Genomic DNA, 25,791 nt, shown 5'->3' with positions numbered 1-25,791 from the left:
GTCTTGGAATGCCACCAAGAAAATCGTGGACATTTGATGATGACATCTGGCGCCACGCGTGCAATTCGGGAAGTTGATCCTTCACCTAAGATCTCGCCAAGGAGAGGCTCGTACGGGACCGGGCCATCTTTTTCGATGTCTATGGCACCTGGTCCTTCTGTGATCGACACTACATGCGTGTCATCCGTCGTGCCTGGAGGTTGTTTCCCATTGACGGGGCCTCTACAGCACTCAACATCGTCTGGCTTCTCATGATTTGGGAGACGATTTTTAAAGAGGGAAGGTATTTTGAAGAGAACGAGATAATATAGATGGTGTCCCAGAGCTGAGAAAAAATCGAATCCGTGATTCCAGATGCTCGTCAACATATGCGCGAGGGGAGTCTTGGGGCGAGGAACAGGAGAGAAGGAAAGGAGGTTGCGGTATCATTTGAACACGGGCCGACTTACCAAGGCGCCTTGCAACCGTTTCAAACAATGCGAATATGATCGTTGACGGATGGCAATCCGCTATATGCACAAACCAACGTTTGCCTAGGGAATCAGCTCGAGTGAAAAGAACTCTGTATTGCTATAACTACCCTAGTTCTGACACTTTGTAGGGCCTTCTGATTATATAAGGAAATATTACTTCGGATCATCCATTAATCCGGTCTCCATAGGCTGTTCGTTCCGACACTATCTTATCGGTCGCCCGTGGATCCTCCTCAATCCAATTGCGAAAGCTCCGGGGAAGCTCTCAATTTCCCCTGCAATGCATGGGGACTGAAAGCATGTCTCTGCGCGGGCGCATGCGGCAGTCCCACCTGAGACAGGTGAGTGCTGCGAGCTTGGAGACCATCTCGACCATACGCTCTCTGGACGCATCCCAACGCGAACATGGTCCCACGCCGAATGAGCGCACCGTCCGGGTGTCCTCCAGCTTGGCCCGGCATCAATGCACCCTGTGGGTTCACGATGAGATGTTTGCGCGCGAAGAGATTCTCCTGAATCCATCGGCCTTTGGCGAAACGGGAGTTCAGGTCGGCGATGTGGTAGAGATTCTACCCGTACGCGCGGCTGGAGATGCGGCCCACTCCGCACTAAAGCCCGATGCAGCCGTCAAGGCCGGTCGCGAGTTACACGGGGATATCAACCCGTCATCGCAAGCAGAAAACACTTCGAAGTTTAAGACACCGTTGCAAAACCGTTGCTTGTTCGTGGTCAAGCCCCTCCCGCAGGATATCAAGACACGCCATCCGAGATTGGAGATCTCCGTGACCAACAGCGTGGCCAATATCTTTGGCTTCAAAAACAGGACACAGGTTCTGCTGTCGATAGTCAATCGGGAGCAATGCGCTGCGTCACACGTGGATATTTCCTTTCGTGATCAGTACATGGTTCGATCCGACATGTGGAGGATGGTCATGTCGGAACTTGTCGACAAGATCATTTACAAGGGTCAGAAAATCACGTTCATGGGGAGTGTCAAGGCCACTATCAAAAACATCTTTATTCGGGAGAAGAAGGTCCTGTCCGGGTATTTTTCAACAAACACCATCCCCGTGTTCCGAAGCGAGTCGGCTAAATATGTGCTCTTTATTCAAATGTCAAGAGAGATGTGGGATTTCGACTCCGAGGGGTCTGGAGATATCCTCTTCAGTCGGGTCATCAACGGCTTCTTGCCGGAGCTCTTCAAACGATGGGCCAGTTCCGATGCAAAGCATTTGGTTACTATTGTGCTTTTCACCCGGGTCGAGTACGATGCATCTATCCATTCAAGCCTGGCCAAGCTTAATGCCGGAACTTCGAACAATACCTCAGGCCCAAACAACGTTCCAACACGGGATTTCTATCGTGTTGTAGTGAACGACATGGCCAGTGGCCACTGGACTACGATTTTGGACGAGCTGAAGAAGAATTTTCGAACTTTTCTTCGGGATGTCTCAATTCTGAAAACAGATGATCTGGATGCTGCAGCTGGGAGTGGAGTCAAGATTCCTTCCAAACCTCATACTGCAACTATCGCCGGACGACCCAGCACAGCTCTTCGCGGCAATATCCTAGAGGCCATCCACCTTGCTTCTGCTCATTTGGCCTTTGACCACATCGATCGAGACATGGTCCACACGGGCACGTCCATCATCGTCATTACCCCAGGGAGTGGCGTGTTTGAAGTCTCCTATGAGTCCCTAGCCTCGACGACAGAAGCGCTGGCAAACCGTGGAATAGCCATCGACTTGGTCTGCTTGAGTCCTATGCCCCTTCATTCAGTACCTCTGTTCAAGTACCGAGAACCCGTGGAACGACAGTCAGGTAACATGACAGGCACGTCTCATACCCCCAAAGGCAACATGTCGCCAGAGGTGCACCATTCAATATCAAGTCTTGTCAGCAGATCTTCCTATCTCTCTCCGAGCTCTTACCTCTCCACCATGAGAATGCGAGAACAAGGAAGTGCCCGATCGAGGGATTGGAACTACGGTATTCCTCACTGGCTTGACATCTCCTACTGGAACCCCGAAACGTACCGAGAAGCGCGACGAATTCTAAAGAACGACCCCAACGCACCAATTCCGTTTACCGTCACTCGGCCATCTAAAGCCTTTACTCCGCGTGTTCGTATGTACGAGATCCAGATGATGGGAGTCATGGAGAGTGAGCAATCGAACATCTCCGTTCCCTACCTCCTTGAAGGACGCGACATGTCACGTCTTCGTGGATCCTGGCCTGGGCCTAGCCCGATCGTCCGCGCCCCTCCCAGAACTCGATTCGCCCCTTCGTCGCTAAAGGCCCAATACAGTGATAGCCTTCGGCCGGAGCCATTCCTCGAAAATATTACCGACCAGAACGAAATCAAGGCCAATGAACAGCCAAAGTCACGCAAATCCGTGATGACATGGATGGATCAGTATGATGATAACATCTTCTCCGTAAGACCGAAGCATCGTCAACTTCAAAAGCCCAAATCCAAACGTTTGAGTGAGCCCGAGGTTCAAGCTGCCGGGGCACATGAACGGATATCTGCACGATCAATATTGCGCTTGCGAGAGCAAGAAATGGGCGTGAATGAACACAACCAGTCTTTGCGTCCACGCAGACTTGATGGGTCGATATCCACCTCTAAAAGCCCTGTCATTGTCTCTTCGAACAGTCCGTCGCCGGGCAAGCCCGCATTGAAACCCACGGCGGCCCCAAAGAGCTCGAGGATTTCAAGGACAATCAGCTTCGCACTGCGTGGCTTGAGTGCTACTCCTCCTCGGGCTCAAGCAAGCACAGGCGTCCATGTTGAGCATGCCAACGCACTGCCAATGTCAAACCAGCGGGCACCTGGTGGGACGTTCTCTGACACAAAGAGCATTACCTCTCTGAGCCTTTCAGAATCCACATCCACCCCTACCATCGTTGATCCGTCGTCAAGACCATCCACTCCTCCCAAAATGCATTCCGATTCCAAGGTGACACCTTCGAAACCAATCTCTATCAAAGCTCCACTCAAAAAATCGGAGACTGCGGAACAGCCTGAGCGGGACGGGGCCCAAGGCTCGCTCCCCACATCCACAGCCGAGGTACCATTCAATGAGGAAGGCCGTGAAGAAGGGCCAGGCCGGCCCAATGACCACAAGATCGAAATCACGCTCAACCATGGCTCCCGTGACGCGTCCGTGAGAAGCTCACCAAGCAAAGCGTTGTCCCCATGGGTTCGATCTGTCAACCCTTGTAATACTCCGAAGGATGTATTGCGCAATACCAGCTGGTTTGGTCGTTGGCAGCATGCATATCCACGCCCTCCCCATGTCGCTGTGGTCAAGTGGAAGAGCCTTAAGTCGCCTGCAGTTCTTCCCTTGACGACAGAGGAGTTCCCCACACCCGGTGAGCTTGCCTCTGATTACCTGCAAACACCATACCGTGTCTTTCCAAATGACGATGCGGATGGGTACGAATCACCCAAGTCACGCGGGACTCTTCTGCGCGAGATGATCTCACTTCGATTGTCCCATGGTTTCCAGATCGTCATTGGAAAGACTGTTGCTGAAGTCTCGTCTCAACCCACACTTGAGTCATTGAATGTCTTCGACACCCGGGGACTCGAACGTGATGGTGTCACTGTCTTCCTCTCCAAAGGAAACGCCATTCACCGTCTTATCTGCATACACGGGGGAGAAATCGAGGTGACTCGGTTCACACATCAAACAACTGCCGCGCTCGCATCTTCCAAGAGGGTCAACTTCACTCTCTATCAGCCGGCTATGAGGACAATTCTCAATCCGGAGTACGAAATGAAAGAAATTAAACTGGATCCCACTGCCGAGGAATACAACTGGAACTACGCCGACAATTACGTGGCTGGTCACAGGGATTATTTACACAACCCAGCACAGCAGCTACATTTCTGGCGAATTCGATACGTGTTGATTCCAATGCAACTTCATTCCAACTCACGGCGGCATCTGCAGTCCTATAATGAGGATAATGAAGAGGAGATCCATCTGCTGGGTATCAGCCAGCTGACCCATATCTGGCAACGTCACAAGTACGTGTCGCCGGAGGAGAAGCGTTTCGACTCGTCGACAAAGAAGCGAGATCAGAACCCGCTCAATATAATTTATCAGACGCGCAACCCATCCGAGGTTGTCGCGGCGGAACTTGACCGGGTGCTACTCACCGACCCAAGACTCGACAATCTACCGGCTCAGCTGTTACCCGAGTCCGAGCTTCTTGAGAGGTCCAGCGTGAATCTGTCGTCGCTCGCGCAGCGGATCCAGGGAGAGAAGGGTGTGCGAATGATGGACCGCCGCTGGCATTGGAGACTCCACTACAACTGCTTCATTGGCTTCGAGTTGACGACGTGGCTGCTGCAGAACTTCCGGGACATCGACACGCGTGATGAGGCGGTTGAATTCGGTAACGAGTTGATGAAGCATGGCTTGTTCCAGCACGTTGAGAAAAGACACAATTTCCGTGACGGCAACTACTTCTATCAGATCTGCCCTGAGTATCGTACCACGCGTCCGGAGTCTCGAGGCAGCTGGTTCCCACAGCTGCGAGCGGACAAGTCAATGCCCTCGACTCCTGCAAATGTGAAGGATTCCCCGTCGAGTTTACACACCCGCTCCGACAGCACCGACGACCGTGTCCCGCCGACGCCAACTACCCCGTCCAAGGGAAAGAACAAGGTTGCCATCATGCTGTCGAAGTCGCTCAAGTACGACGTGGATAACCGCAAGCGGTCGAACCGACCTGAAGTCATCGACCTCCACTACGACCGGCTTCACAATCCCGATAATTGTTTCCACATCGAACTCAGCTGGATGAATACAACACCCAAACTGATCGAAGACGCCGTCCTCTCCTGGGCCTCAACGGCAGACAAGTTCGGCCTCAAGCTAGTCCAGGTCCCAATTGCCGAGGCCTCCGCAATCGACAGAACCCAACCATTCCGCAAACCCTTCAGAATCAAACTAAAAGTCCCACCACCGAAAGGACCAATCCACACAGTCTTCAACAACGCCTCCTTCGCACAACCCGGTCCCCCAGACAAACTCTACTACCAAAAGAGCCTGCTCCGCAAATTCGACTTCGTGCTCGACTTTGAAGCAGCCGCCGCCTTCCCAGTCGACGTCGAAGTCTCCTTCTCCTGGGGCAAACCAGACTACCAATACCCCCAATTTATCCACCGAACAGGAAGCATCCTAGCCCAGATCACCGACGAAGGTGACTTCCTCCTGCTCGCCAACCGACTTGTCAGCACGCGTAGTGCCGCAAGCCGCGACGCAGGTCGCCACGATCCCAACAGAGAGTACCGTGGGCGCACTACGACGCATGATGCACTGGACCGTGTCTCGCCACGCCTGTCTCCGCTCACTCGACCAATCCACGAAATCGGCAGTCCGCTACCCCCGGGCCCAACAAGTATCGACTCCGCAAACCTCTACCGCGCCCCGGAGCACATCCTCACCGGCCTAGCCGATTTCTGCAACGACGCCGCACAGCTGGAACAATTCTACAGCGAGAACCACGCCCGCCCAGTCTCGAACAAGGTGGAACCCGCCACGCATCTGGACGTGTCTATCCCATCTCTCGAGCTGCCTGCCAGCGTGGTGAGCCACCATATCTCGCCGCCGCCTGGCTTGCCGTCTAGGATTACGCGGGATTCGAGGGAAGTGAGGGATGGATTGAAGTCGCCTGAGATTGTGAGGGCGAGGGCAAGGGGTGACAGTCTTATTGGGAGTCCGAGGAGTCCTAGGAGTGGGGGGTTGCGTCCTCTTATTTGAGTTTTGGAATACCCTGTACACAGATATGTCTGAAGTTGTACTGTGATAATGTTGATTTATGAGCTGCGATATGATATGTTTTTACGCATACCCTAGGTCCACGGGTAGCACCACCCAGAGAGAACCTCGGTAGCGAGTCAACAGATGAATAGTTGAAATCTTGGAAGTCTCTTTCCTTCACCGTCAAAAAGGGGCAACGCAAGTCGATAGAGCGGTATACCTGCAAACGCATCCACCTCCTTTTTTCACGGCTTTATTGATTCTTCACACAGCGTCATCGTTTTCCTATATGAACCCGTCCTTAACATGCTAGTAAAATTTCCCTTCTCTGTCTCCACAACACCGACAGCCTTGAACCCGAACTTGGAGTATAGACAAACTCCAACCGGTGAGGCCATGACAAAGGCATCTAGTCCATTTTCATCAACATGGCGACAAAATATCGCCATGAGGGCAGATCCAACGCCTTGTCGTTGATATTCCGGGGTCACGGACATGAAGGTGATTCCTAAGATATGTGAGCAAGGCCTGAGGCTAAGGCAGGCCGGTGACTAACGGCATATACTATCGTGACAACTCCGAAGAACCCTTTGCCTCTCTTCTCCGAGTCGTCTTGAGACACCGAGCCATGCGGCCACGTCCAAAGAAGGGGGCGTCCAGCTACTTCGATTGTTCACCTCTGTCACTTGCTCTGATGCAGACTTGATTGTGTCCTTTGCAGAATTTGGACTGTTAGTCCAGCCTATTAGCCCGACGGGTAGTCCATCTTTTCCACAGGCCTTGTACAGAGTTTCGTCTCCTCGATCAACCGTCTCAAGCAGCTCGCTAATAAACCATCTAATCTCGTCTTCTCGCTGCTCTCGCTGCGCTGGGCATGGGAAGATCAGCAGATAAAGCGGGCCATCTCGATGTGCAAGATAATCGACTTTCCGCACGAGGGGATCGACGTCCGCGGGTTGGACTGGGGTTATCGAGAATGGCATGGTTGATAGAAAGATATTAGGCGACTCTCAAGTCGCCTGATCTCCGCAAATTCGGGTTATGACAAAGAGAAAAAAAAGGGGTTGAATTCAATTCCTTAAATACAATCACTGGGACTCGGGCTCGGGGATGACCTCAGACGCCTCCATTCCCTTTTGACCCTGGGTTGGGACAAAGGTGACCGCCTGACCCTCCTTCAGAACCTTGAAACCACGCACTTGAATAGCCCGGAAGTGCACAAAATAGTCTTGGCCACCACCGACAGGGGTGATAAAGCCGTATCCCTTCTCCTCGTTGAACCACTTGCAGGTTCCCTGCACACGTTCTGCGTCCGACATTGTTGCTGGGGCTAAAGAAATGGGCATTTGGTTAGTTCACTGAACTTTTCATCGTGGACAATGTCGAAAACACTTACATTTTCGAATTTGGTTATAACTGGCTGAAGAAGATTTGGTCTTGCAGAGTTGGCTTTTTGCTTGATGGAAGGCGGGGTAGGTCTTGGGAGTTTGTATAATTGGCCCGCAGTAATCAGCGATGTCGCTAACCATTTCTATAGGGCCCGGGCCCTACCACGTGCTTTTTTTTTTTCGCGTGTTTTTGTTTTTGCGGTTGTGACTCCAGATGATCAATATTGAGGTGTTTTGAGGCGACTTGCAAGGGAATTCCTCCATTTGACCTGCATGGGAGGTTCCCATTAGCTACGCGAAAATTACGAGGTTGCTCTTGTAGCGCACCGGTGGATGCGGGCTACATTGTCTATATATCCCAATCAAGATGCAAGCTAGCACCGAGGGATGATTTGATATACATACGCCTGATCCAACAGATCATGATGCTATTATTGAATATGATGTGACGCTTGTTTCAAAGACTCGGAGGATTCGTCCCGATCCGGACTAGCGCGTCCCACAACTCTAGATTATCAGATTCTCTTTTTACAGTTTAGTACTTTTCGTAAATAAGATAGCCTATGATGGTTAGTGTTCTATGTTGTAACATTCCATCGCTTTGATATTCATCATCTCCATGCACCTTTCTTGAATTGATATTACAGACTTCATTTACTGAACCCGAACCCGAACCCGCATAACCTCCTCCCCCAAGTGAAAAGGCGATAACCCTTTCCTAATAAATGACCAAATGCCAGCGGCAGTCCAAATCTAAACCACGAGAAAGGCTGCAAGAGCGTAGCCCTCGGCACTGCAATCATATCTGCACGTCCACTCGTAGATTCATTTCCACCTTCCTTCCCCGTAAACGCCTCAACGGCCTCCACTATAATCTTCATAGTAGCCTCCGGTTGGCTCAAAAACGGCGAATGGCTCGTCTGCAACTCCCGATGCTCGACAATACCACCCAATTCCCTCGCCATACCAACTTGCACCCGCTGCACCAACACCGGCAACCCCCGATCCTCAATGGTACCAATATACCAAGTGGGCACGTCCTGCCAACCCGCATACGTATATTCACCACCCTCGAACAATGCTTTGAGACTCTGGGTCGTAAGCTGCGAAATCCAGTACTCTGCCTCGTTCTCCGGCAAGTCATGATAAAAGAGCTCACGGGGAGGAGTAACAAGCTCTGCATAGCCGGTGTCGCTATTAACACGCCAAGAAGGAGGCGGACGACCGAAGAATGGATCCATAAACGACAATCCGGCCAGGGTAAAGCCAGAAGCTATGAGGATGATGCCGATAACGCACCCCGTTGGGGTTTGAGTTTGGCTCGTAGTATCGGGCGTGAATCCCTTGACGGCGCTGTTGCCAACCATGCCGCCGTAGGAGTGTGCAATGACTACAACGTTGCATCCGGCGGCCGTCTCGTTGGATATAGCTGAGCGGGCCGCTTCGAGATCATCTTTGAATGTCGCGGCTGGGTTTCCCGTCGTTGATGGGAGGGTAACGGAGGTGCATTTGAACTTTGGTTGGAGGAGCTTGATGACCGGGTCGTAGCATATCGGGTTATGCCAGGAGCCCGGTACGAAGACTAACGTCGGTAGATCGGGCATCTAGGAGTATGGTTGCTACCGTAACGGTATGTCGTCGTGAGTTGAAGACTGTTCCCGAGGTTCCGAGCGAAAGCTTAATTGAGTTTAGCGCGAACAGAGGAATACAGCACTTTGCCGTTTACTGTCTCGGGTTTGTATATACCTTCACGGAGGATTTTGTTAAACTTTGGAAATATGGTACAGATAATAACGAGCACCAACGGCTAAATATCGGTTAATTGAGATGCTTTATTCTTGTGAAGCATACGCCATGCGGGGATGCGGAGGACGCTCCGTACCCGATTAAGGAATCCGGGTAAACCAAGGGAGATTCATATTTAAGCTAGGTGCTTTCTCTAGCTTCGTTTTTCTCTCTAACTTAAAATTTTTCCTTTGCTGCTTCTAGTTGATTGCAGTCTTTGCAGGAATCATCCTAAATACGAAGATTCCACTATCGAATCGAAGCAAGATGAGATTCACGGAAGGAATGTGGCATCTGAAGGTTCGTTCAATAATTGAGAACGCGTGAAAAATACTGAGCGATGAATAGGAGGGCGTACGCATCGAATGGATGAGTAATGTTGAGCGCCTGCGCGTCGAGCAGGAGACGGTTGATCTGCTGCTGAACAAGGTGCAACGGCATCGGGGCGACACTTTGAACTCGCGTATGTTACACAAATTACTGATCATTGTAGAAAGATACTGAAAGGAAATAGCTACCATTTCTGCGAAAGTGACGTCGCCATTGGAAGGGATTATCGGCGTTAAGCTCGTCCATTGGTAACTCTCACAGGTAGATCAAACCAAATCTACTACGACCTGCGTTCCATACCAACGATACTAACTCAAACCAGGGCCGGTCAAGTCGACAGCGGCCCGCACTATGAGCTACAGACTCAAACTGGCCATGCATCCATCACCCACGACAAGGAAGCCGGCAATCTCACCTACACAAGCGGCCCCCTCAACCTCGTTATAAACACAAGCCCCAACGAACTAGGCTTCACATTCCAAACCCCAGCCAACAAAAAGCTAACCGGCCACGCATTTCGCTCAATCGGCTACGTCGCCGACCAACGCAGCGCACCCTATAACCACGCAGACGGAATCTACGTTACACGCCAAGGCTACATGCTCACCGAGATGGACCTTGGCGTCAACGAAAAGATATACGGCCTCGGCGAACGGTTCAGCCCACTAGTCAAAAACGGCCAGACAGTTGATATCTGGAACGAAGATGGCGGAACCAGTTCCGAGCTCGCGTACAAGAACATCCCATTCTACATGTCCTCCAAAGGATACGGGGTCTTCGTGAACCATCCGGGCAAAGTGAGCCTGGAAGTTCAATCCGAGCGGACGACGAGAGTGAATATCTCCGTTCCTGGCGAGGAGGTTGAGTATTTTGTCGTTTATGGGCCCAGGCCGAAAGACGTGTTGAGAAGGTATACGGCTTTGACGGGACAGCCGGGCTTGGTGCCGGCCTGGAGCTACAATCTGTGGTTGACGACTAGTTTTACGACGAATTATGACGAGGGGACTGTTAGTGGGTTCTTGGATGGGTTTGAGAAGAGGGGAATCCCGTTAGGGGTATTTCATTTTGACTGTTTCTGGATGAAGAGTTATCAGTGGTGTGATTTCGAGTTTGATGAGGAGATGTTCCCTGATGCGGGTGGCTATCTTTCTAGGCTGAAGGAGAGGGGGTTGAGAATTAGTGTTTGGATTAATCCGTACGTTGGGCAAGCGTCGCCACTGTTCGAGGAGGGGAGGAAGAAGGGGTTCTTCATCAAGGTATGTGCTGTTCTGGGTGTGTATGGGATGGGGTTGACATTCGACAGCGCACCGATGGATCGGTCTGGCAATGGGACATGTGGCAGGCTGGAATGGCCGTCGTCGACTTCACCAATCCAACAGCGTGTGACTGGTACAGCAGCCACCTGAAGCGACTTATGAAGATGGGTGTCGACAGTTTCAAGACCGATTTCGCGGAACGAATTCCGGTCAAGGGAATCAAATACCACGACAACTCGTCCCCGGAGCGAATGCATAACTACTACGCCCTGCTGTACAACCGCGTCGTGTACGACACACTCAGCGCACACGTCGGCCCAACACAAGGCCTCCTCTTCGCACGCAGCTCCGCACCGGGAGGACAAAAGTACCCAGTGCACTGGGGCGGAGACTGCGAAAGCACCTTCGAAGCAATGGCCGAGTCCCTTCGCGGCGGTCTCAGCCTGAGCCTCAGTGGATACATCTTCTGGGCGTCAGACATCGGTGGGTTCGAAGGGACGCCCCCACCAGCACTGTACAAGCGGTGGGTGCAGTTCGGGCTGTTGTCGACACACTCGCGACTGCATGGGTCATCATCATTCCGGGTGCCGTGGATCTACGGTGAAGACTGCTCGGCCGTGTTGCGGGACTGTGTAAAGCGCAAGATTCTGCTGACGCCGTATATTTTGCAGGAGGCGTTGAGGGGGCATAGGGAGGGGACACCGTTGATGAGGGCGATGTTCCTGGAGTTCCCGGAGGACCTGAATACGTATGCTGTTGATACGCAGTATATGTTTGGGCCCAATCTGCTGGTTGCGCCGGTGTTTGATGAGAGGGAGGTAACCTTCTATGTGCCTAAATGTGAAGATGATGGTGCTGGGAAGTGGGTTTCGTGGTTTGATCATAGCAAGACTTATGAAAGTGGACAGTGGTATACGGAGACTCATGGGTTTGATACGCTGCCGCTGTTAATTCGACCTGGCTCGGCGACAGTCGTCAATCCCGAGTTGAAGGTGCCGGAGGACGACGCGATCTCGGGAATTCAGTTGTTGGTTAATGGCACTTTGCGTGAAGAGACCACGGTGGAGATTGTGAATCCAAGCCAGACGAACGAGGTTCTCAAGACGCTTCGGGTCTCTTATGCAGATGGGAAAGTCCAGTGTGAGGATCCTTCAGTCGAGGTCGTCTATGTTGGGTGATCTATATCTTTGAACGAGTATGCAGCCATTTGTGAAGTCTATCAAATTGATGGTAAGCGCTATCAAGGATGCGACTTGAGCAACGATTGGGTATCATAATCAAACAAGGCACTGCTCGAATGCAATTAGAGAAAATGCCACAAGATATCAGGGGTTTCAACCCCTATGCCGTGAACAACCAACTAGCCAGGTATTAAAAAGGATCATATGAACAATAGAAAAGGATGAAATCTGGATCATGTAGTGCAAGACCAATCACCAAGCTTCTTCAACATCGAGAAGCCATTTTCGGATACCTTCACGCAAAGTGTTGTCAGCACCGGCCATGGCTCTTCTCCGCTCGCGGTCAGCGATCCCAAGCTCGCTATCTACATCTTCTCGGCAATGTTCCGCCGTGACAAGGCGGACAACCTCTTCCAAAGCACCGAGTACCATCTTGCGGCACTCGGCGCGGGGAACTTCGACTGCAGGAGGCTCTTCGCCACGGGGCGTTGTTTGGCCCTTATCTTCGCCTCGTCGAGTACGAGAAGGAGACGGAGCTCGCGAATGCGCAAGAGATGAATAGCCGCTCTGACCGAGGACTCGCTCAACCGCATCAACCAGGATACCATCGAGATCCATGACTGGTTCTTCGATGAATCGCTCTTCCATAAAATTGGAATCTTGTCCTTCGCTGGGGCCACCAGGAACCTTGCCTGAGCCAAAGAAACCCGAGAATTGAGAGGCAGAACGGGTATGGTTGGAGTTGAGAGCACTGGATGGCGATGGAGGAGTGTGGTTCTGACCATAACCACTGTGGCCCACGATAATCTTACGTCTCAACCGAAGACGCTTGACAGATGAACTTCGTGTATCTGCGATCAATGTCGTCGCAACATCCACCCATCTCTCAGACCCCTCCACATCAGGTGTGGCGGGAATGCATGGAGAAGGCTCGGCTTGCATCGCGCGTTTGATATCCGCTTCAAGGGTAGCGTACGGTCGAACTGCTTGCACGGAAAAGTCTTCGTGGAAGAGCTTCAACCATCCAGCTACGTGGGTGCTGGGGCCATCATTATCTTTCATCGCACCGTGGAAGCCAGAACCACTGCTGTGCGTTGATGCAATGGCATCGACACTAGTTATTGACGTTCGCGTCTTCCTGGGCGAAGCAATGGTCGAGTCTCCTGAGGACGAAAGCGACAAGAAACCAGGAAGCGGGATATCAACATCAACCACGCCTTCATCCTCCCGGACAGACAGCTTCAGCGGAGATTCACGGACTTGGCTCGTAAGCGAGTAAGGTTCCGGTGAGTCATCCTCGGAACCGTGAGGTGCAGCCGATGCAGTTGGAATTGAGATATTACCACTGGGCGCGGCCTCTGAACGATGCTCTGCTTCGTCTTCGGTGACTTCTTTGACCATCTGACTCAGGGTGGGTGCGCCGCGTGTGGGTGGACCAGCGATTGTAGACACAGAACGCCTGTGAGCTGCTGCAGGCGCCGAGTACATATCACTACTATCAGTGAATGTCTCTTGTCTCGAACTCCACAGTCCGGAGAAAAGACCACCCCACCGGCCTCCTGCAGATGGAACACTGCCATTTGAGCTCATTATTGAGCTATCACTTCTTTGCAAGTTCTTCAACAAGTTCTCTGATGCCAGGCTCTCATTTGCATCGATCGCACTGCGTTCAGAGCCTCTTGGGTCAGGGATAGTTTGCTGTGATGTAAAATGTGGGACTGGGACGGTGCTACTCTGGGTCGTCATCGAAATGGTAGCCCCGCTCGTGTTCTGAGTCCGGAGGTCTCTGTTTTGAATGGCCGGCCCCAGTGTTCTAATTGAACGAGCATCCGATGCCCTGCGAGCCGAGATTGGCTGGGGTGTAACGGGTGTATCGGTTCCCTCCGACGACCTCTGCGCCGTATCCTGGGATGAAAGACTCATGGATCGACGGTGATATTCATACTCTCCAGTGTTCATTCTCTGGGCACGAGATCGTCGTTCAATTGCCCGCCGAAGAGATTCTTGCCGGAGAAGAGGTACGGCTGGCGGGCTTTGCGAGATAGCCCGCATGGAGACCGATGTGCCAGGCCTGAGTGGCGAAGGGAGAGGCTCCAAACGCTGTTTAGATGGAAGGAATGCAGACAGCAGGAAAATCAAACGGCGAGCAGTCATCTTGTCCGGACAGACAATTACAGTCCGGTGGGTGAGAATAGGATCTGAATCCTGCTGAGCTTTTTGCTGTTGATTGTGTCGCCGGCGGTACCAATCTGGGCCCAGAACATTCAACCACTCAGTATGATTGCCCAGAAATGCCGTCAGCAATACGAGGAAAAAGAAATTCTGTTCCTTATCTCCGAGGCCGCGAACAATCGACCGGCCCTCCTCCCGCCAGACACCCCAACGACTCTGGCCAGTGACGACATATGGGGTCTGGAGAGCCAAGCTGATTCGGCGAGTGCTGCGAAGAGCTTCTTCCTTGAGTTTGGAGTTCACGGACAGAATGTTGGCGGGCAGATGCACGATGGTTTGGTTAGTTCGCTGCATGTTGGGAGACTTGGCGGGCTTCGGGTGGGGCCCGGATAAAGAATCCACCTTCCTCAGGAGGAATAGAATCTCATTACGAGCAAGTCTCTCCAAGTGAGATAGAGTTCGGGTAATGACATCCCAGTGGTCAACCAATAAATCCAGGCGCTCGTCCAAGCTCGCAGGAGGGGAAGCTGATGATAGGCTATCATCAAATAATCCTGCAGGCCACCGATAATCGGAGTCCAGGGAGCTGGACAACCCTTTACGTGGCGCATCTGGGCCCAAAGTACTGAACCTTGACACGGGCCGTGGCGTATTGCGTGCCAGCAAAGGAATTTGGATAGTAATCGCAACGGCGTACATAGGCGTTTTCTTCTCTTTGATCTTCTTCCGCTGCTTGCCAACATCAGGGAATGGGAAGCCCATTTCGGGCAAAGAGTCTTGGTAGAGAGAAGTAGCATAGTCATGTCGCTCCGCTGATGCTTCGGCACCCTCTGGGAGGTTGACGCTAAACATACGAGTGACAAGAACCGTTACTTTAGATGGTGGCTTGCCATCCGATTCTCGGCCTGCACCCAGAAGGCCCGGGCTCCCTGTTGTGTAGGCACGGGCAAGTGGGCTGCGGGCCGCAGGTGACATATTGACCACCGAAGGATCGTCATCTGCAGATATAATGTGCATCTTGGTGGATGAGCCACGATAGCTAAAGGCACTGCTGCCGAAAATGCAGTTGAGAAGACCGGTATCATTGGAGTCGGTCGCGTGCCGGGACTGGCCGGATTCGTTCCATGTTCCAGATGGTGCGAGTGTAGAGCTGCGCCCTCGAGCCCGAGAGAAGGCGCCAGGGCTTGCAGGTGTTGACCTGCGTGCATCTGCAGCGGCAGAGAGAGGTCCGGATTCGACCACAGAGGACTGTGTCAAGACACTCCGGCGTGTGCCACGCGAGAGACTGGATACAGCACGAGCATGTCTGGGGCTGGATTTCTCCCCGCCCTGCGAGTCAATTCCGAGGCCAGTCGGAGGAGAATCGGACGAAGCACGGGTGTCGAGCAGAACGCATGCATCACGGTCTCCCAGGGCGTTCTGGGCCACAATGACCCGGAAATCTTTCATGGAATCTAATTCCATTCCCCCACGGTCATCGTAAGCTCCTGCAGTCGATGCATTCGGGGAATGGAAGGTTGTTTGTAGCGGATAGGCATGGGCATTGGAGCGGCGGAGGAGGCTGGCATCAGGGAAGAGAAGGCCGGAGGTGTGTTCCTCCTCGGTCACGGATTCGAGGGCGGTGCCATGGCTTCGAGAAGAGTATGTCGCCGGGTTCAAGCTCGAGGCAGCGGTGCTCAAGAGTCTGCCCAACATTGTGAGGGACCTCGGGGGATTCCCGCCGTTGGAAAGGTGCTCAGGAGGATCAAAGAATATATAGAGGCAAGTATCAGGTCAAAGTATGAGATGTCGTGATGGGTAGCAGACAGCTAGACAAGACTAGACTGCATCTACCCATTGCTTAATTCCACCGGACAAGAACCATCATTCGGTTTGATGGAGAGGGGCGAATGTGAGCGTGTCCGAGGGGTCGGAAAGTGGGATGTGCAGCACCAGGTGGGGGATGAGGACCACAATTGGGAATTGGTTGGCGGAAACCCCACAGGAGAATTGGAGGGACAAAAAGAGAAGAAAGTTGCTGAAGAAGAGTGGGGAGTGGGATGTAGAAAGGGTGGAGAGGAAAGGGCGGTGAAGGTGAACAGCGAGACAGCAGCACGAAGACACATGATCTCAGCCTCATATGTGACCTTGAGATGACTCTTCCTACGTAGGCAGGTTTGGCTTGCTTTTACGGCTTATGAGTGGCTTGAAGCCGAAATCTATATGCATCATTGTATCATGGCTGTGCTTGTACATCGAACTAATCACATCATGCTTTTGACTGCCGCTTGACCTTGTCCACCAGTTGCTTGAGATCTTCGCTTCCTGCCTCTTTAGATGCCTTCTTCTGCTTCTTTTTGCGATCCCGGCTCTCTGGTGTGACCTCGGTCTCACCGTCATCCCGGGTTCGCCGGCGCTTACGACCCTCGTCCAGCAAGGCCTTCATGCCGGAGGTCGCCTTGAACCGGGGGTTGGTCGGATCGATGGCAAACTCGTGGCTATCGTACAGGCGCGAGAAACGGGGATCGGCAACGTTCACGTTGAAGTCATCCGTAGCCACCGGCTCCTTGTTCTTCGCTTTGCCCTTGCCCTTGCCCTTCCGTTTCGCCTGTTTCTCTGCCTTTTCAATGTCGTTCATGTCGAAATGTTTGATGTCCGCCTTCTTGTCATCCACCATCAGGAGTTCAAGTTCAGCGCGCTGAGCAGCAGAGGCAGCTTCTTCGGCAGCCCGCTCTTCGCGCTTCTTCCGCTTCTCCTCTTTACGACGGGCGGCAGAAGTGGCCTTGCCATCGGGATCTTCGAAGAATGGATCATTGAAGCCCATGTCTTCCTCAGCCTCTTGCGGCGCCTCGGTAGTGGCGGGCATGTCATCTTGGCTCTCGGCATCCTTGCCCTCGGCAGATGGATCTTCATTCTTAGCCTTGAGCTTCTCCTTCCGTCTCTTCTTACGCTCACGCTCCTTCCGCACGTACTTGTCAATCGTACTCTCTTCGATCTCTGGCTCGTTTTCAAAGATGCTGTCTTTGCCGTGACCACCAGCAAGACCGGATGTAAACGTAACTTCCATCTCGCCGACGGGACCGGCTGACTTGGAAGAGCGAGTAGGTTCCGTGCTCAGCCCAAGCAACGCGCGCATGCGCTGTCTCTCGGCCTCGCGCTTCGAAAGCTTGCTGGTTGTGCCATCGCCGGCAGTGGTGTCCACCACTTCCACACCTCCATCCTCCTCATCCTCGCTATCGGAGCTGTCGCTTCCAAGGTAGGCTTTCAAGTCATTCTCGTCGATGTCTTTTCGTGAACCACGGAAGGCCCGAGCCTGAGCCTCTTTGCGTGACCTGTCATCCGCGTCCCATGTCAACTTGACTTTGCTGTGCTGTAGGGCATCCGTCACGAATTCATTGGGCTTGTAACCATCGGGGATTCGGGTGCAATCGTCTCGGGGCTTGTCGTCATCAAAATCGGTACCATCGGGCACGAAGCGAAGGTCGAAGAAATTGGCGCTGGACAGATACTCTGCACCATCCACAAGATCGTAGACATGCTTGGCAGCGTCTTTGGAAGAGAATGTAAGGATAGCGTAGTAGTAGCGGAGCCGCTCAAGCTGGTACTTTCGCAACTTGGTGGAGTTGAACTCCTCTCCGGAGTCACTCTTCAACATAGACTTCTTGATTTCCTCCTCTTCCTCATCGGAGTCAAGCTCCTCTTCTTCCTCATCCTCGCTGTCATCCTTCTTCGAAGATGCGAAAATCTCCTTGGGGGGGCCCTCGATTTCTTCTCGCTCCATGCGTTCCTTTCCGAATTCACTAGGATAGACGGCAACCTTCATGACACGGCCTCCGGTTGGGAGGAAGCTCGAGAAGACGGCCATCAAATCTGTGGCCCGAATGTTGTCCCAGTCGAGGTTGACGACGGCTATCCGCTCTGTAACCTCGCCCAGTGGAACATTGGATTGCTGCTTGTCTGGGAATTCGAGCTCCTCTTCCTCGTCTTCGGCTTCCTCCTCCTCCTCCTCTTCACTGGAGCTTTCCTCTTCGGATGAAGACTCAGAGAAACCACCATCACGTGCGGGGTCAAACGAGCGACCCTCAACCCGCTTGAGCTCCTTCTCCACTTCGTCATCATCGGCAATGCTGACTTTGTCCTCGTCTTCAGCCTCCTCATCCTCATCCTCATCCTCGTCAATCTGGTAGAACTTCTTGAGCTGCTTCTTGGTGTCATCGCGCGCCAACTTGCGCCCGTATCTGTCCACAGCGGCATTGCGGGAGAAGTCCTTGTCGTCAAGCATGTGCGCAAAGCGCTTGTCGAGTTTGACATGGGTCTGGCGCTTGCTGGGGAGGCGGTAACGAGGGTCGCTCTGGATATTGGCAAATCGAGGATCGGCTGTTCACGCTGGTAGTCAGTCATCATGACACTTTCCTCGATCTGACTTGGGTTCGAGCAATTGCTCAGTACATACTGATCACCGGACCGGCTTCGCCTTTGGCTCCGCCGGCCTTCTTGGACTTTTTCTTGTCCTGGCCTGCCATCTTGGTCTCCGAACACTGATGCAGAATTTGGAGGGCACAAGAAACAGAAATTCAAAAATGAGACGTTAAGAAACAATCGTGAAATGGACAGGATGAAGTGTTCGCGCTCGACCGCGGACAAATTTCTTTTTTCTGCCGGCGTTTTGAGGCGGTGACATGGCACGTGCCCTTTCCTAAAAAGGCAAGTCTACACCTGCGAAGCTGGGAGCCTCTTCCTTTGGTCATACAATATATCTAAATATTTCAGATGCTTTATCAAATGGAGTGTTTGCGAAAGATTCATATATCCATTTGGCGTGTTCCCAAGAGTCAATGCAAGTCGACTGCGCGATATTTACGTGATAGGAAATAAAGCTAGGAATGATTGACACACACTAGCATCCGAAGTATCGCTTCTCCATCCACCGCGGCTCTAAGTCTGCTTCAATGCGTCCGACAACAACATTGATCTTGGGAAACACGGCAGTTAACCTCTTGAGACCCGTCTCTCCCGCGGCACAGGTCACGAAGACAATTCTCTCTTCTTGAACGCCGTGGTCAATCAAGACGCGCACGGCCATCAATGCAGCTCCTCCGCTGGACATTTGGACATCAAGAAGCATGACCATAGAGTTCTCCTCGATCTGGTTCGGGAGCTTCAAGTAATGCAGTTCTGGTTCGGCGCTGTCCTCGTCCGTCTGGATCAAGACACGGCCAGTGATGCAATCGGGGATAGTTCGCTTAAGGGCAGTCTCCAGACACGAGCCTCCACGTAAGATAGCAACCGCGCACACAGTCCCTTCTGGTCTCAGTCCCATGTACTTGTTCCCTTGCGGTGTCTCTACATTTGTCGAGAGATACGGCATCATGTCCAAGGCCCTGGAAAAAAGGTAAGCAGAAAAACGGAGCCACGTAGGAAACAATAGCGTACTTTTCAATCAGAATCGAGGCAAGTCGATCAAAGTAGAAGATGAAGTCCACCTCCTCGGTCTCGGGATTCTGCAGAATGGTGTTCATTCCCTGAAACTGCGGCGTCGGAGGAAGTACGTGCACGTTAGGGGGTAGCTCCACCTTGGCTGCGATCAATCCAAGTTTGTGAAGCGCTTCAGTATGCTTTTCAGACTTCTCCTGGAGCTTGCGCTGGATGTGCTTGACCACCATGTCTGAGTTCATTAGTAGATAAAGAGCAGGAGTTATCGTGGGGAAGTACCGATGGCGGTTGTATTTTCAATACCACGAGGAATGATGATGTCTAATGCAGATGTTAGATCACCATGTCCAAAATTTATAGTGCATGAACCAACCCGAAATGCCTCGTTGAGGTGACACGTATTTGGTACAAGATGGCTTCACAAAGGCGAACCACTGTTTGATGATACCTTCAATGTCTCGGCCTCTTTCACGAACATCCCGCAGGACTTGAAGGTACAGGTCAGTGATAGGTAAGCTATAAGTAATTAAAAATTACACACCTCTGCGGCCCAAGCAGACATCCATGTCCGCCTCGACGAAGATCTGAACAATATGTTAGCGACGTTCCGTAGAGATGAAGGATATGAATTTACCTTGACATCAAGCAGCTCATTAATTCTAGGGTCGTGAAGCGCAAGAATACCCTCCAAGATCAATACTCGGGGTGAGTAGAGCGTAGTCGTCTGGGGCTGACGTTGGTGCTCGGCGAATGAGTAGACCGGAATATGGGCTTTCTTCCTTGTAACAGAGTCCGGTCAGATCAAATACAAGGAAGGCCCATATAATGGAGATTTACCCTTGCTTCAGATCCTTGATGGTGTCTACCAGGAGATCAAAGTCAATAGACTCCGGGCAGTCAAAATCGTATTCATTTGCATGCGCTTTGCGGTGCTCCTCGGGAGTCAAAGTCTTGTAGAAGGAGTCCTGACCGACTACATGTTAGAACCGGGTCCCATAGCGTGAGGATATTCCATATCGCACCATAACCAAGATAACGACCCAAGGCAGGTTCAAGGACTTGACGATCTCCATGGCCACCGAGGTCTTTCCGGACCCGGAACTGCCAGCGATACCAATGATACTCAGGTCCTGCCATGGTGGAGAGTACTTGACCTCCGTGGAGAGTGAGTAGAAAGGAGAAATCGACTCCATGTCCACGGTGTTCTTCTTCTCACACCATCGAGGACCGGAGAAGGAAGGGCAGAGAAGGTGCTTCCTCTATCGTGGTTATCGCAGCTCATGCGATCGATCGGGCTTAGCGCGTCGCTGTTCGCTTGTGGCTGACATAATCGCCTAAGGTCATTTTCTTTTCCGCGCCCTCGTCTCTTCTTCCTTCTTCTCTCACTTCAGGGTTTTCTCTCCTCCACGTCCCTGCCTTCTCCCATGGCTGTTGACTTCCGAGTCGCCCTTCAGTTTTACGGCTAGTGGCTTTACACCATGGCCGCTAATCTTGTATGAATCCTCGGCGTGTTCTCACCCGTGGTTGCTGGCTTTTAACACCGCACAGATGTCTCGCACTTCCTCGACGACCACGCCGACATGGCACCAGTTCGAGCGGAAGGTCGAAGAGGTCAAGCCATCCAAGACGTGAGTCGCCTTCCCCATCCCCTCTATCCTTAACCCCCGTTGCCCACACCGGCCATCGCTGGCCGTCTGTGACATGATGCACCTTAAATCAAGTTGGGAATCTCTCTGAAAACACTTGAGGAGAACACAATATGACTTGTCTACCTGATCCACTCTTATCTCATTTCATTGATGCACTTTGACTTGTTGTTCGTGACAATTCGCTAATAGCAAGCTTCAGTGATATCAATTACTTGGTCATGGACTACCTCATCACCAATGGCTACCCTGCTGCCGCGAATAAGTTTGCGGTTGAGGCCAACATCCAGCTTCGGACAGATCTGGAAGCCATTCAGGAGCGGGTTGACATTCGAACTTCCATTCACTCTGGAAACATTCAACTGGCAATTGAGAAGATCAACGAGTTGAATCCTCAGGTAAGAAACAGATCTCCTCCACATCAGCACACCTCCCTCTCTTGCTTCTATGATTATATTCGTTTCATGCACCACTCCTATATACCCTTCGGGGAGTTGCGGAAAAACAAACATCTTCAGTCCTCAGTATGAACAGCAACCACAAAATTCAATTTGCAGCATCACACGAATCCTGTCTTGAGTGACGCTAACGCAATTTGACAGATTTTAGATGAAGACCCATCCCTGCACTTCGCACTTCTGCGCCTGCAGTTGGTAGAACTAATCCGCAACTGCACATCCACTCCAGACGGTGACATCAGTCCTGCCCTCGAGTTCGCGACGTCGCAGCTAGCCCCGCGAGCCCCAACCAACCCACAGTTCCTGGAAGATCTGGAGCGGACACTGGCACTGCTCATTTTCCCCAATGACAACCTGTCTCCGTCTCTGGCAGCCCTGCTAGATCCAGGTCTCCGTAAAGATATCGCGACGCAAGTCAACGAGGCAATCCTGCAGAACCAGGGCGCTCGTAAAGAGGCGCGCCTGCGAAACCTCGTCAAGCTGCGCGCGTTCGCCGAGAAAAAAGGCCCGCGATGCTAAAAGGGACATCCCAGATAAGCTGGACATCGGCCTGGTTGGCGATTCTCACGGCGGAAGCCAATCTAGTAATACTAATGACTTCAACAATGGTTCCAACCACAATGGCACCGGCGACACTGTCATGGCCAACAATGGTGACGTCGATCACATGATTTCGTGATTGCTCTCGTTTCCAGCCTCTTGCATGCTGTTGTCGGATGTCTTTAGGGTGTTTTTTTTTCTTTTCTATTTGATTAGCGAGGCGCTTTGGGAGCACAACCTTAACCGTGACGGTGTTCGGGCGAAGATTCTCTTAGGAGGGATTCCAGCGTCAATTCTTCGATACAATGCATAAATCTCGCGGACGTGTCTGTCTGCTCTTCTTTTGAATGATTTTCCATCATATCTTAATTGATAAAGCTCAACCCAGTGACATAGTTGCTGTCAGAACGTATGACGTATAACCTGGGAATGAGAGAGCCCCTAGGCCGCCTCCCGAGGTCTGGGACTTTCTGGAATTCCAAGTTGATGGATGCCCAGTTATGAAAGCTACACTGAGCCTTAAATATCCCGGCTACCCAGCTCTGAGGCGCGACAGCCTAGCCCTCCAGGGATGAAGATAGAGGATTTTATGACAGCTACAATTTAAGATGATGTTGGGACAAAATATATCAGACGTATCTTCGGAGTCAAAATCAACTCGGGCCACCTGGGCGCAACTTACACAAATGAACATATGCAAGCGCACAAACTCAAAAGTAAAAGAAGTGTATATGGTCGACTCAATTCATGCAAAGACCAAAGAAGCTAGGAACAAATGATGGTCTATGAACGTCTCTTGAACCAGCAAAGAATTAGATAGACAGGGAGGACACAAGATGTGTACAGATCATGTTCAACATATATTCTTAGTCAAGATTTCACTGAGAACGGCCGAAGGAAATTCTCTTAAAAGCTCATCAGATCTGTTCACGAAATATGTTAGTCCAAATAAGATATATGTTCAAGAGAAATGGAACTCACCTCTTCCGAAAAGGGCACGCTTAGCCCAGTCCATGGCCAGCATACACCTGGTGCGGAAGCTAACACTCTCAGCGAAGTAGATACTGCGCCAGAGATACATAGCAATGACACCACCACTGAAGCTCATACCGCCAAAGTCGAAGATAGCAGCATTGCTAATGTACGCCAAGCTACCCAGGTGCTTGTACTTGAAAGCCTTGTAGACCGCTTCGTCGAGGTCACCGTAGTCGATCTCGTTGGCCCTAAGACCAGGCAGAGCAGCCGCGATCTTGGTCAGCTTGCGGCCCAGGTACACGCCCTGCTGGTTAGCGCGCTGGGCGGTGGCAGGCAGGGAGGTGAGCTTGGTGTCGATCTGGTGGAGGAGCTCGGACAGCTCGCCGTAGTCGAGGGTGCCGGAGTGGTCCTTGTCGTACTGCATGAAGAGACGATCCAGGCGGCGAAGATGGTTGGAGGCTTGCGGGAAGCGCTTCTTGACTCGGTTGGCGACGTCGCGCCATTCAGAGAAGGTTAGATGAACCTTCTCGGGATCCTTGCCCTTCTCCCAGGCGATGGTGCGGAGGAATTTGATGATGTTTCCGGCGACGTTGTTTTGCACGGTGGAGCAGTCGCCGATGGCGTAGACGTCTCCCAGGGGTGCACCAATTAGACGCAGGTGGGTGTCAGTTTCCAAGGCGTGCTTGTTGTGTTGTCCGTCCAGTTTCGCACAGAGGGTATCGCAAATCTCAGCGCGAGCTAAATCGAGGTCAGTTGGAACTATCTTCTAAGGGGGATGCCCACGCGACATACCAACTCCAGTGGACCAGAGACAGAATCCCGTAGGAATTTCCTTAACGATCTCTTTGCCGTCTTCCACCTGGCTGAAAAGAACACGGTCGTTCTTGACTTCCTTCACACGGGCATTGGTCAACACCTCGATGCCGTCACGAGTGAAACGACCCTGCATAATATTAGAAACAAGCTCTAGCTGGACTCCAAAAATCCAAGAAACATACCTCGGCGTATTGAGAAAGTGCCTCATCATAGGTGTTCAAAATGTGGGACCGGCTCTGAATAATATGGACAGAGATCTCGTTCCGAATGATTTTAGGGAAAGAATACAAGAGATCCTCATTGAGCAGGTCGAACAATTCAGCAGCAAATTCGACACCAGTTGGGCCACCACCGCAGACGACAAAGGAGAGCAAGCGCTTGCGCTCCTCGTCGGTGGTGGTGGGAAGACAGGCGAGTTCCATATTATCCAAAACCTTGTTCTTGATCTGGCGGGCGTCGTCGATGGTTTTCAGGAAGTTGCAGTGCTCCAGACCATTGACACCGTGCGGGTTCGTGATACAGCCTAAGACATAATCATGTTCGTCAATCGCCTTTATCCTTGCAAATGGAAGATAGAGCATTGATGATAGAGCTCCTCTGAACATCAAAACTTACCAACACCCACAACGAGCTTATCATAAGGGAGATAGAAGTTCCTCTTGATGCCATTGCTATCCACCTGGGAAACCTCGACGAGCTTCTCCGAGAAGTCGACATCCGTGGCCGTAGCCTTCAGGAAATGACCTTCAACACGCTCAATAATGCGACGAATAGGCTCCACCAAAGACTTTAGACCCAGCGTGCCAACCGTAGCTGAAGGCAACATAGGCGTAAACAAGAAGTAGTTGGTAGGCGAAACGACAGTAACATGGTAATCACCAGGGTTGAGGTTTTTCAGCAGCGCAACGCTACCCCACCCCGTACCCAGAATCACCAGGCGCGGCTTATCCTTCTGCTCGAGCATCTTTTCCGAGTCATAATCGCTAACGAGGACATCGGCAATGGGCAGATTCTTCGGCCCACCGATACGCGGGTTCAGCGCCAATTCGGAAACAGGGATATCTTGAGAGGTGAGGTCCTCACGGTATGTGCTAGCATCGTACATAAAGAAAGTGAAGACCACGACACCTGTGCCGGCGACGAAAAATCCTAAGGAGGCGAAGAGCTTGTAGATAATGGCCGCGGCTCTAGATCGGCGTGTAGTCGCGGCTTTGGCAGCAGTGGTGACATCGGATTTGAATCGGATCGGGATCGATGCATTGAGGGCTGGGCCGAAGGGACGCCGTTGCAGGGGTCTGTTGGCGACGTGCAAGGCACGAGAAATAGGGGATCTCGCAGTTACAAAAGCCTTTGATTCCAATCTTCTGGACAAGGGTGCAATTGACCGAGGCGCGAAGCCGCCCGGACGACACCGCAGCAGCGCTGCGCTCATGGTGAGTAGACGGACGCAGGAGAGCTCGAAAGCAGATCAACTGTGCCAAGAAAGATGACGCAGGTCATAGCCTGCCGCTATGCCGGCAAAAGAGAATCTGATTGGAAAAAAGCCGAATACAACGAAAGAATGGCTCCCAAACTACTT

The 25,791-nt window shown here is 52.0% G+C and overlaps 9 protein-coding genes across 9 annotated transcripts; 3 read left to right on the top strand and 6 right to left on the bottom strand.

Annotated features, from left to right (window-relative positions):
* Positions 1-757: 757 nt before the first annotated feature.
* On the top strand, positions 758-6,253 carry iml1 (GTPase-activating protein IML1; the record flags this gene model as incomplete). Its single annotated transcript, XM_058455790.1, has 1 exon — positions 758-6,253. The coding sequence occupies one exon, from the start codon at positions 758-760 to the stop codon at positions 6,251-6,253; it is 5,496 nt and encodes a 1,831-aa protein (XP_058305778.1).
* Positions 6,254-7,341: 1,088 nt separating this feature from the next.
* On the bottom strand, positions 7,342-7,572 carry N7498_008727 (cold-shock protein; the record flags this gene model as incomplete). Its single annotated transcript, XM_058455789.1, has 1 exon — positions 7,342-7,572. The coding sequence occupies one exon, from the start codon at positions 7,570-7,572 to the stop codon at positions 7,342-7,344; it is 231 nt and encodes a 76-aa protein (XP_058305777.1).
* Positions 7,573-8,291: 719 nt separating this feature from the next.
* N7498_008726 (alpha/beta hydrolase) lies at positions 8,292-9,245 on the bottom strand (the record flags this gene model as incomplete). The annotated part of the gene is made up of 1 exon (XM_058455788.1): positions 8,292-9,245. The coding sequence occupies one exon, from the start codon at positions 9,243-9,245 to the stop codon at positions 8,292-8,294; it is 954 nt and encodes a 317-aa protein (XP_058305776.1).
* Positions 9,246-9,693: 448 nt separating this feature from the next.
* N7498_008725 (putative sugar hydrolase) lies at positions 9,694-12,190 on the top strand (the record flags this gene model as incomplete). The annotated part of the gene is made up of 5 exons (XM_058455787.1): positions 9,694-9,726; positions 9,775-9,889; positions 9,941-10,004; positions 10,079-11,012; positions 11,060-12,190. The coding sequence occupies 5 exons, from the start codon at positions 9,694-9,696 to the stop codon at positions 12,188-12,190; spliced, it is 2,277 nt and encodes a 758-aa protein (XP_058305775.1).
* A 255-nt stretch (positions 12,191-12,445) lies between these two features.
* N7498_008724 (uncharacterized protein) lies at positions 12,446-16,060 on the bottom strand (the record flags this gene model as incomplete). Its single annotated transcript, XM_058455786.1, has 1 exon — positions 12,446-16,060. The coding sequence occupies one exon, from the start codon at positions 16,058-16,060 to the stop codon at positions 12,446-12,448; it is 3,615 nt and encodes a 1,204-aa protein (XP_058305774.1).
* A 553-nt stretch (positions 16,061-16,613) lies between these two features.
* N7498_008723 (pre-rRNA-processing protein ESF1) lies at positions 16,614-18,867 on the bottom strand (the record flags this gene model as incomplete). The annotated part of the gene is made up of 2 exons (XM_058455785.1): positions 16,614-18,721; positions 18,798-18,867. The coding sequence occupies 2 exons, from the start codon at positions 18,865-18,867 to the stop codon at positions 16,614-16,616; spliced, it is 2,178 nt and encodes a 725-aa protein (XP_058305773.1).
* Positions 18,868-19,241: 374 nt separating this feature from the next.
* N7498_008722 (uridine kinase family protein) lies at positions 19,242-21,007 on the bottom strand (the record flags this gene model as incomplete). The annotated part of the gene is made up of 8 exons (XM_058455784.1): positions 20,800-21,007; positions 20,615-20,742; positions 20,412-20,556; positions 20,319-20,361; positions 20,151-20,264; positions 20,057-20,098; positions 19,778-20,009; positions 19,242-19,725 (listed from the first exon to the last, which is right to left on the bottom strand). Exons 1-8 carry the CDS (start codon positions 20,968-20,970, stop codon positions 19,242-19,244), a joined length of 1,359 nt encoding a protein of 452 aa, XP_058305772.1. The 5' UTR covers positions 20,971-21,007.
* Positions 21,008-21,163: 156 nt separating this feature from the next.
* Positions 21,164-22,535, top strand: N7498_008721 (glucose-induced degradation complex GID8; the record flags this gene model as incomplete). The annotated part of the gene is made up of 3 exons (XM_058455783.1): positions 21,164-21,405; positions 21,626-21,821; positions 22,026-22,535. Coding segments are annotated over 3 exons (813 nt in total), but the record flags the coding sequence as incomplete, so codon positions are not given.
* A 792-nt stretch (positions 22,536-23,327) lies between these two features.
* On the bottom strand, positions 23,328-25,644 carry N7498_008720 (putative NADH-ubiquinone oxidoreductase 64 kDa subunit; the record flags this gene model as incomplete). Its single annotated transcript, XM_058455782.1, has 5 exons — positions 23,328-23,344; positions 23,403-24,134; positions 24,189-24,339; positions 24,395-24,735; positions 24,828-25,644. The coding sequence occupies 5 exons, from the start codon at positions 25,642-25,644 to the stop codon at positions 23,328-23,330; spliced, it is 2,058 nt and encodes a 685-aa protein (XP_058305770.1).
* Between the last annotated feature and the right edge of the window lie 147 nt (positions 25,645-25,791).

This window comes from Penicillium cinerascens (assembly GCF_028974065.1).
Source record: "Penicillium cinerascens strain IBT 15544 chromosome Unknown scaffold_4_segment0_segment0, whole genome shotgun sequence".
In the NCBI taxonomy this organism is placed as follows: domain Eukaryota; kingdom Fungi; phylum Ascomycota; class Eurotiomycetes; order Eurotiales; family Aspergillaceae; genus Penicillium; species Penicillium cinerascens.
This window is presented reverse-complemented; position numbering and strand designations above follow the sequence as displayed.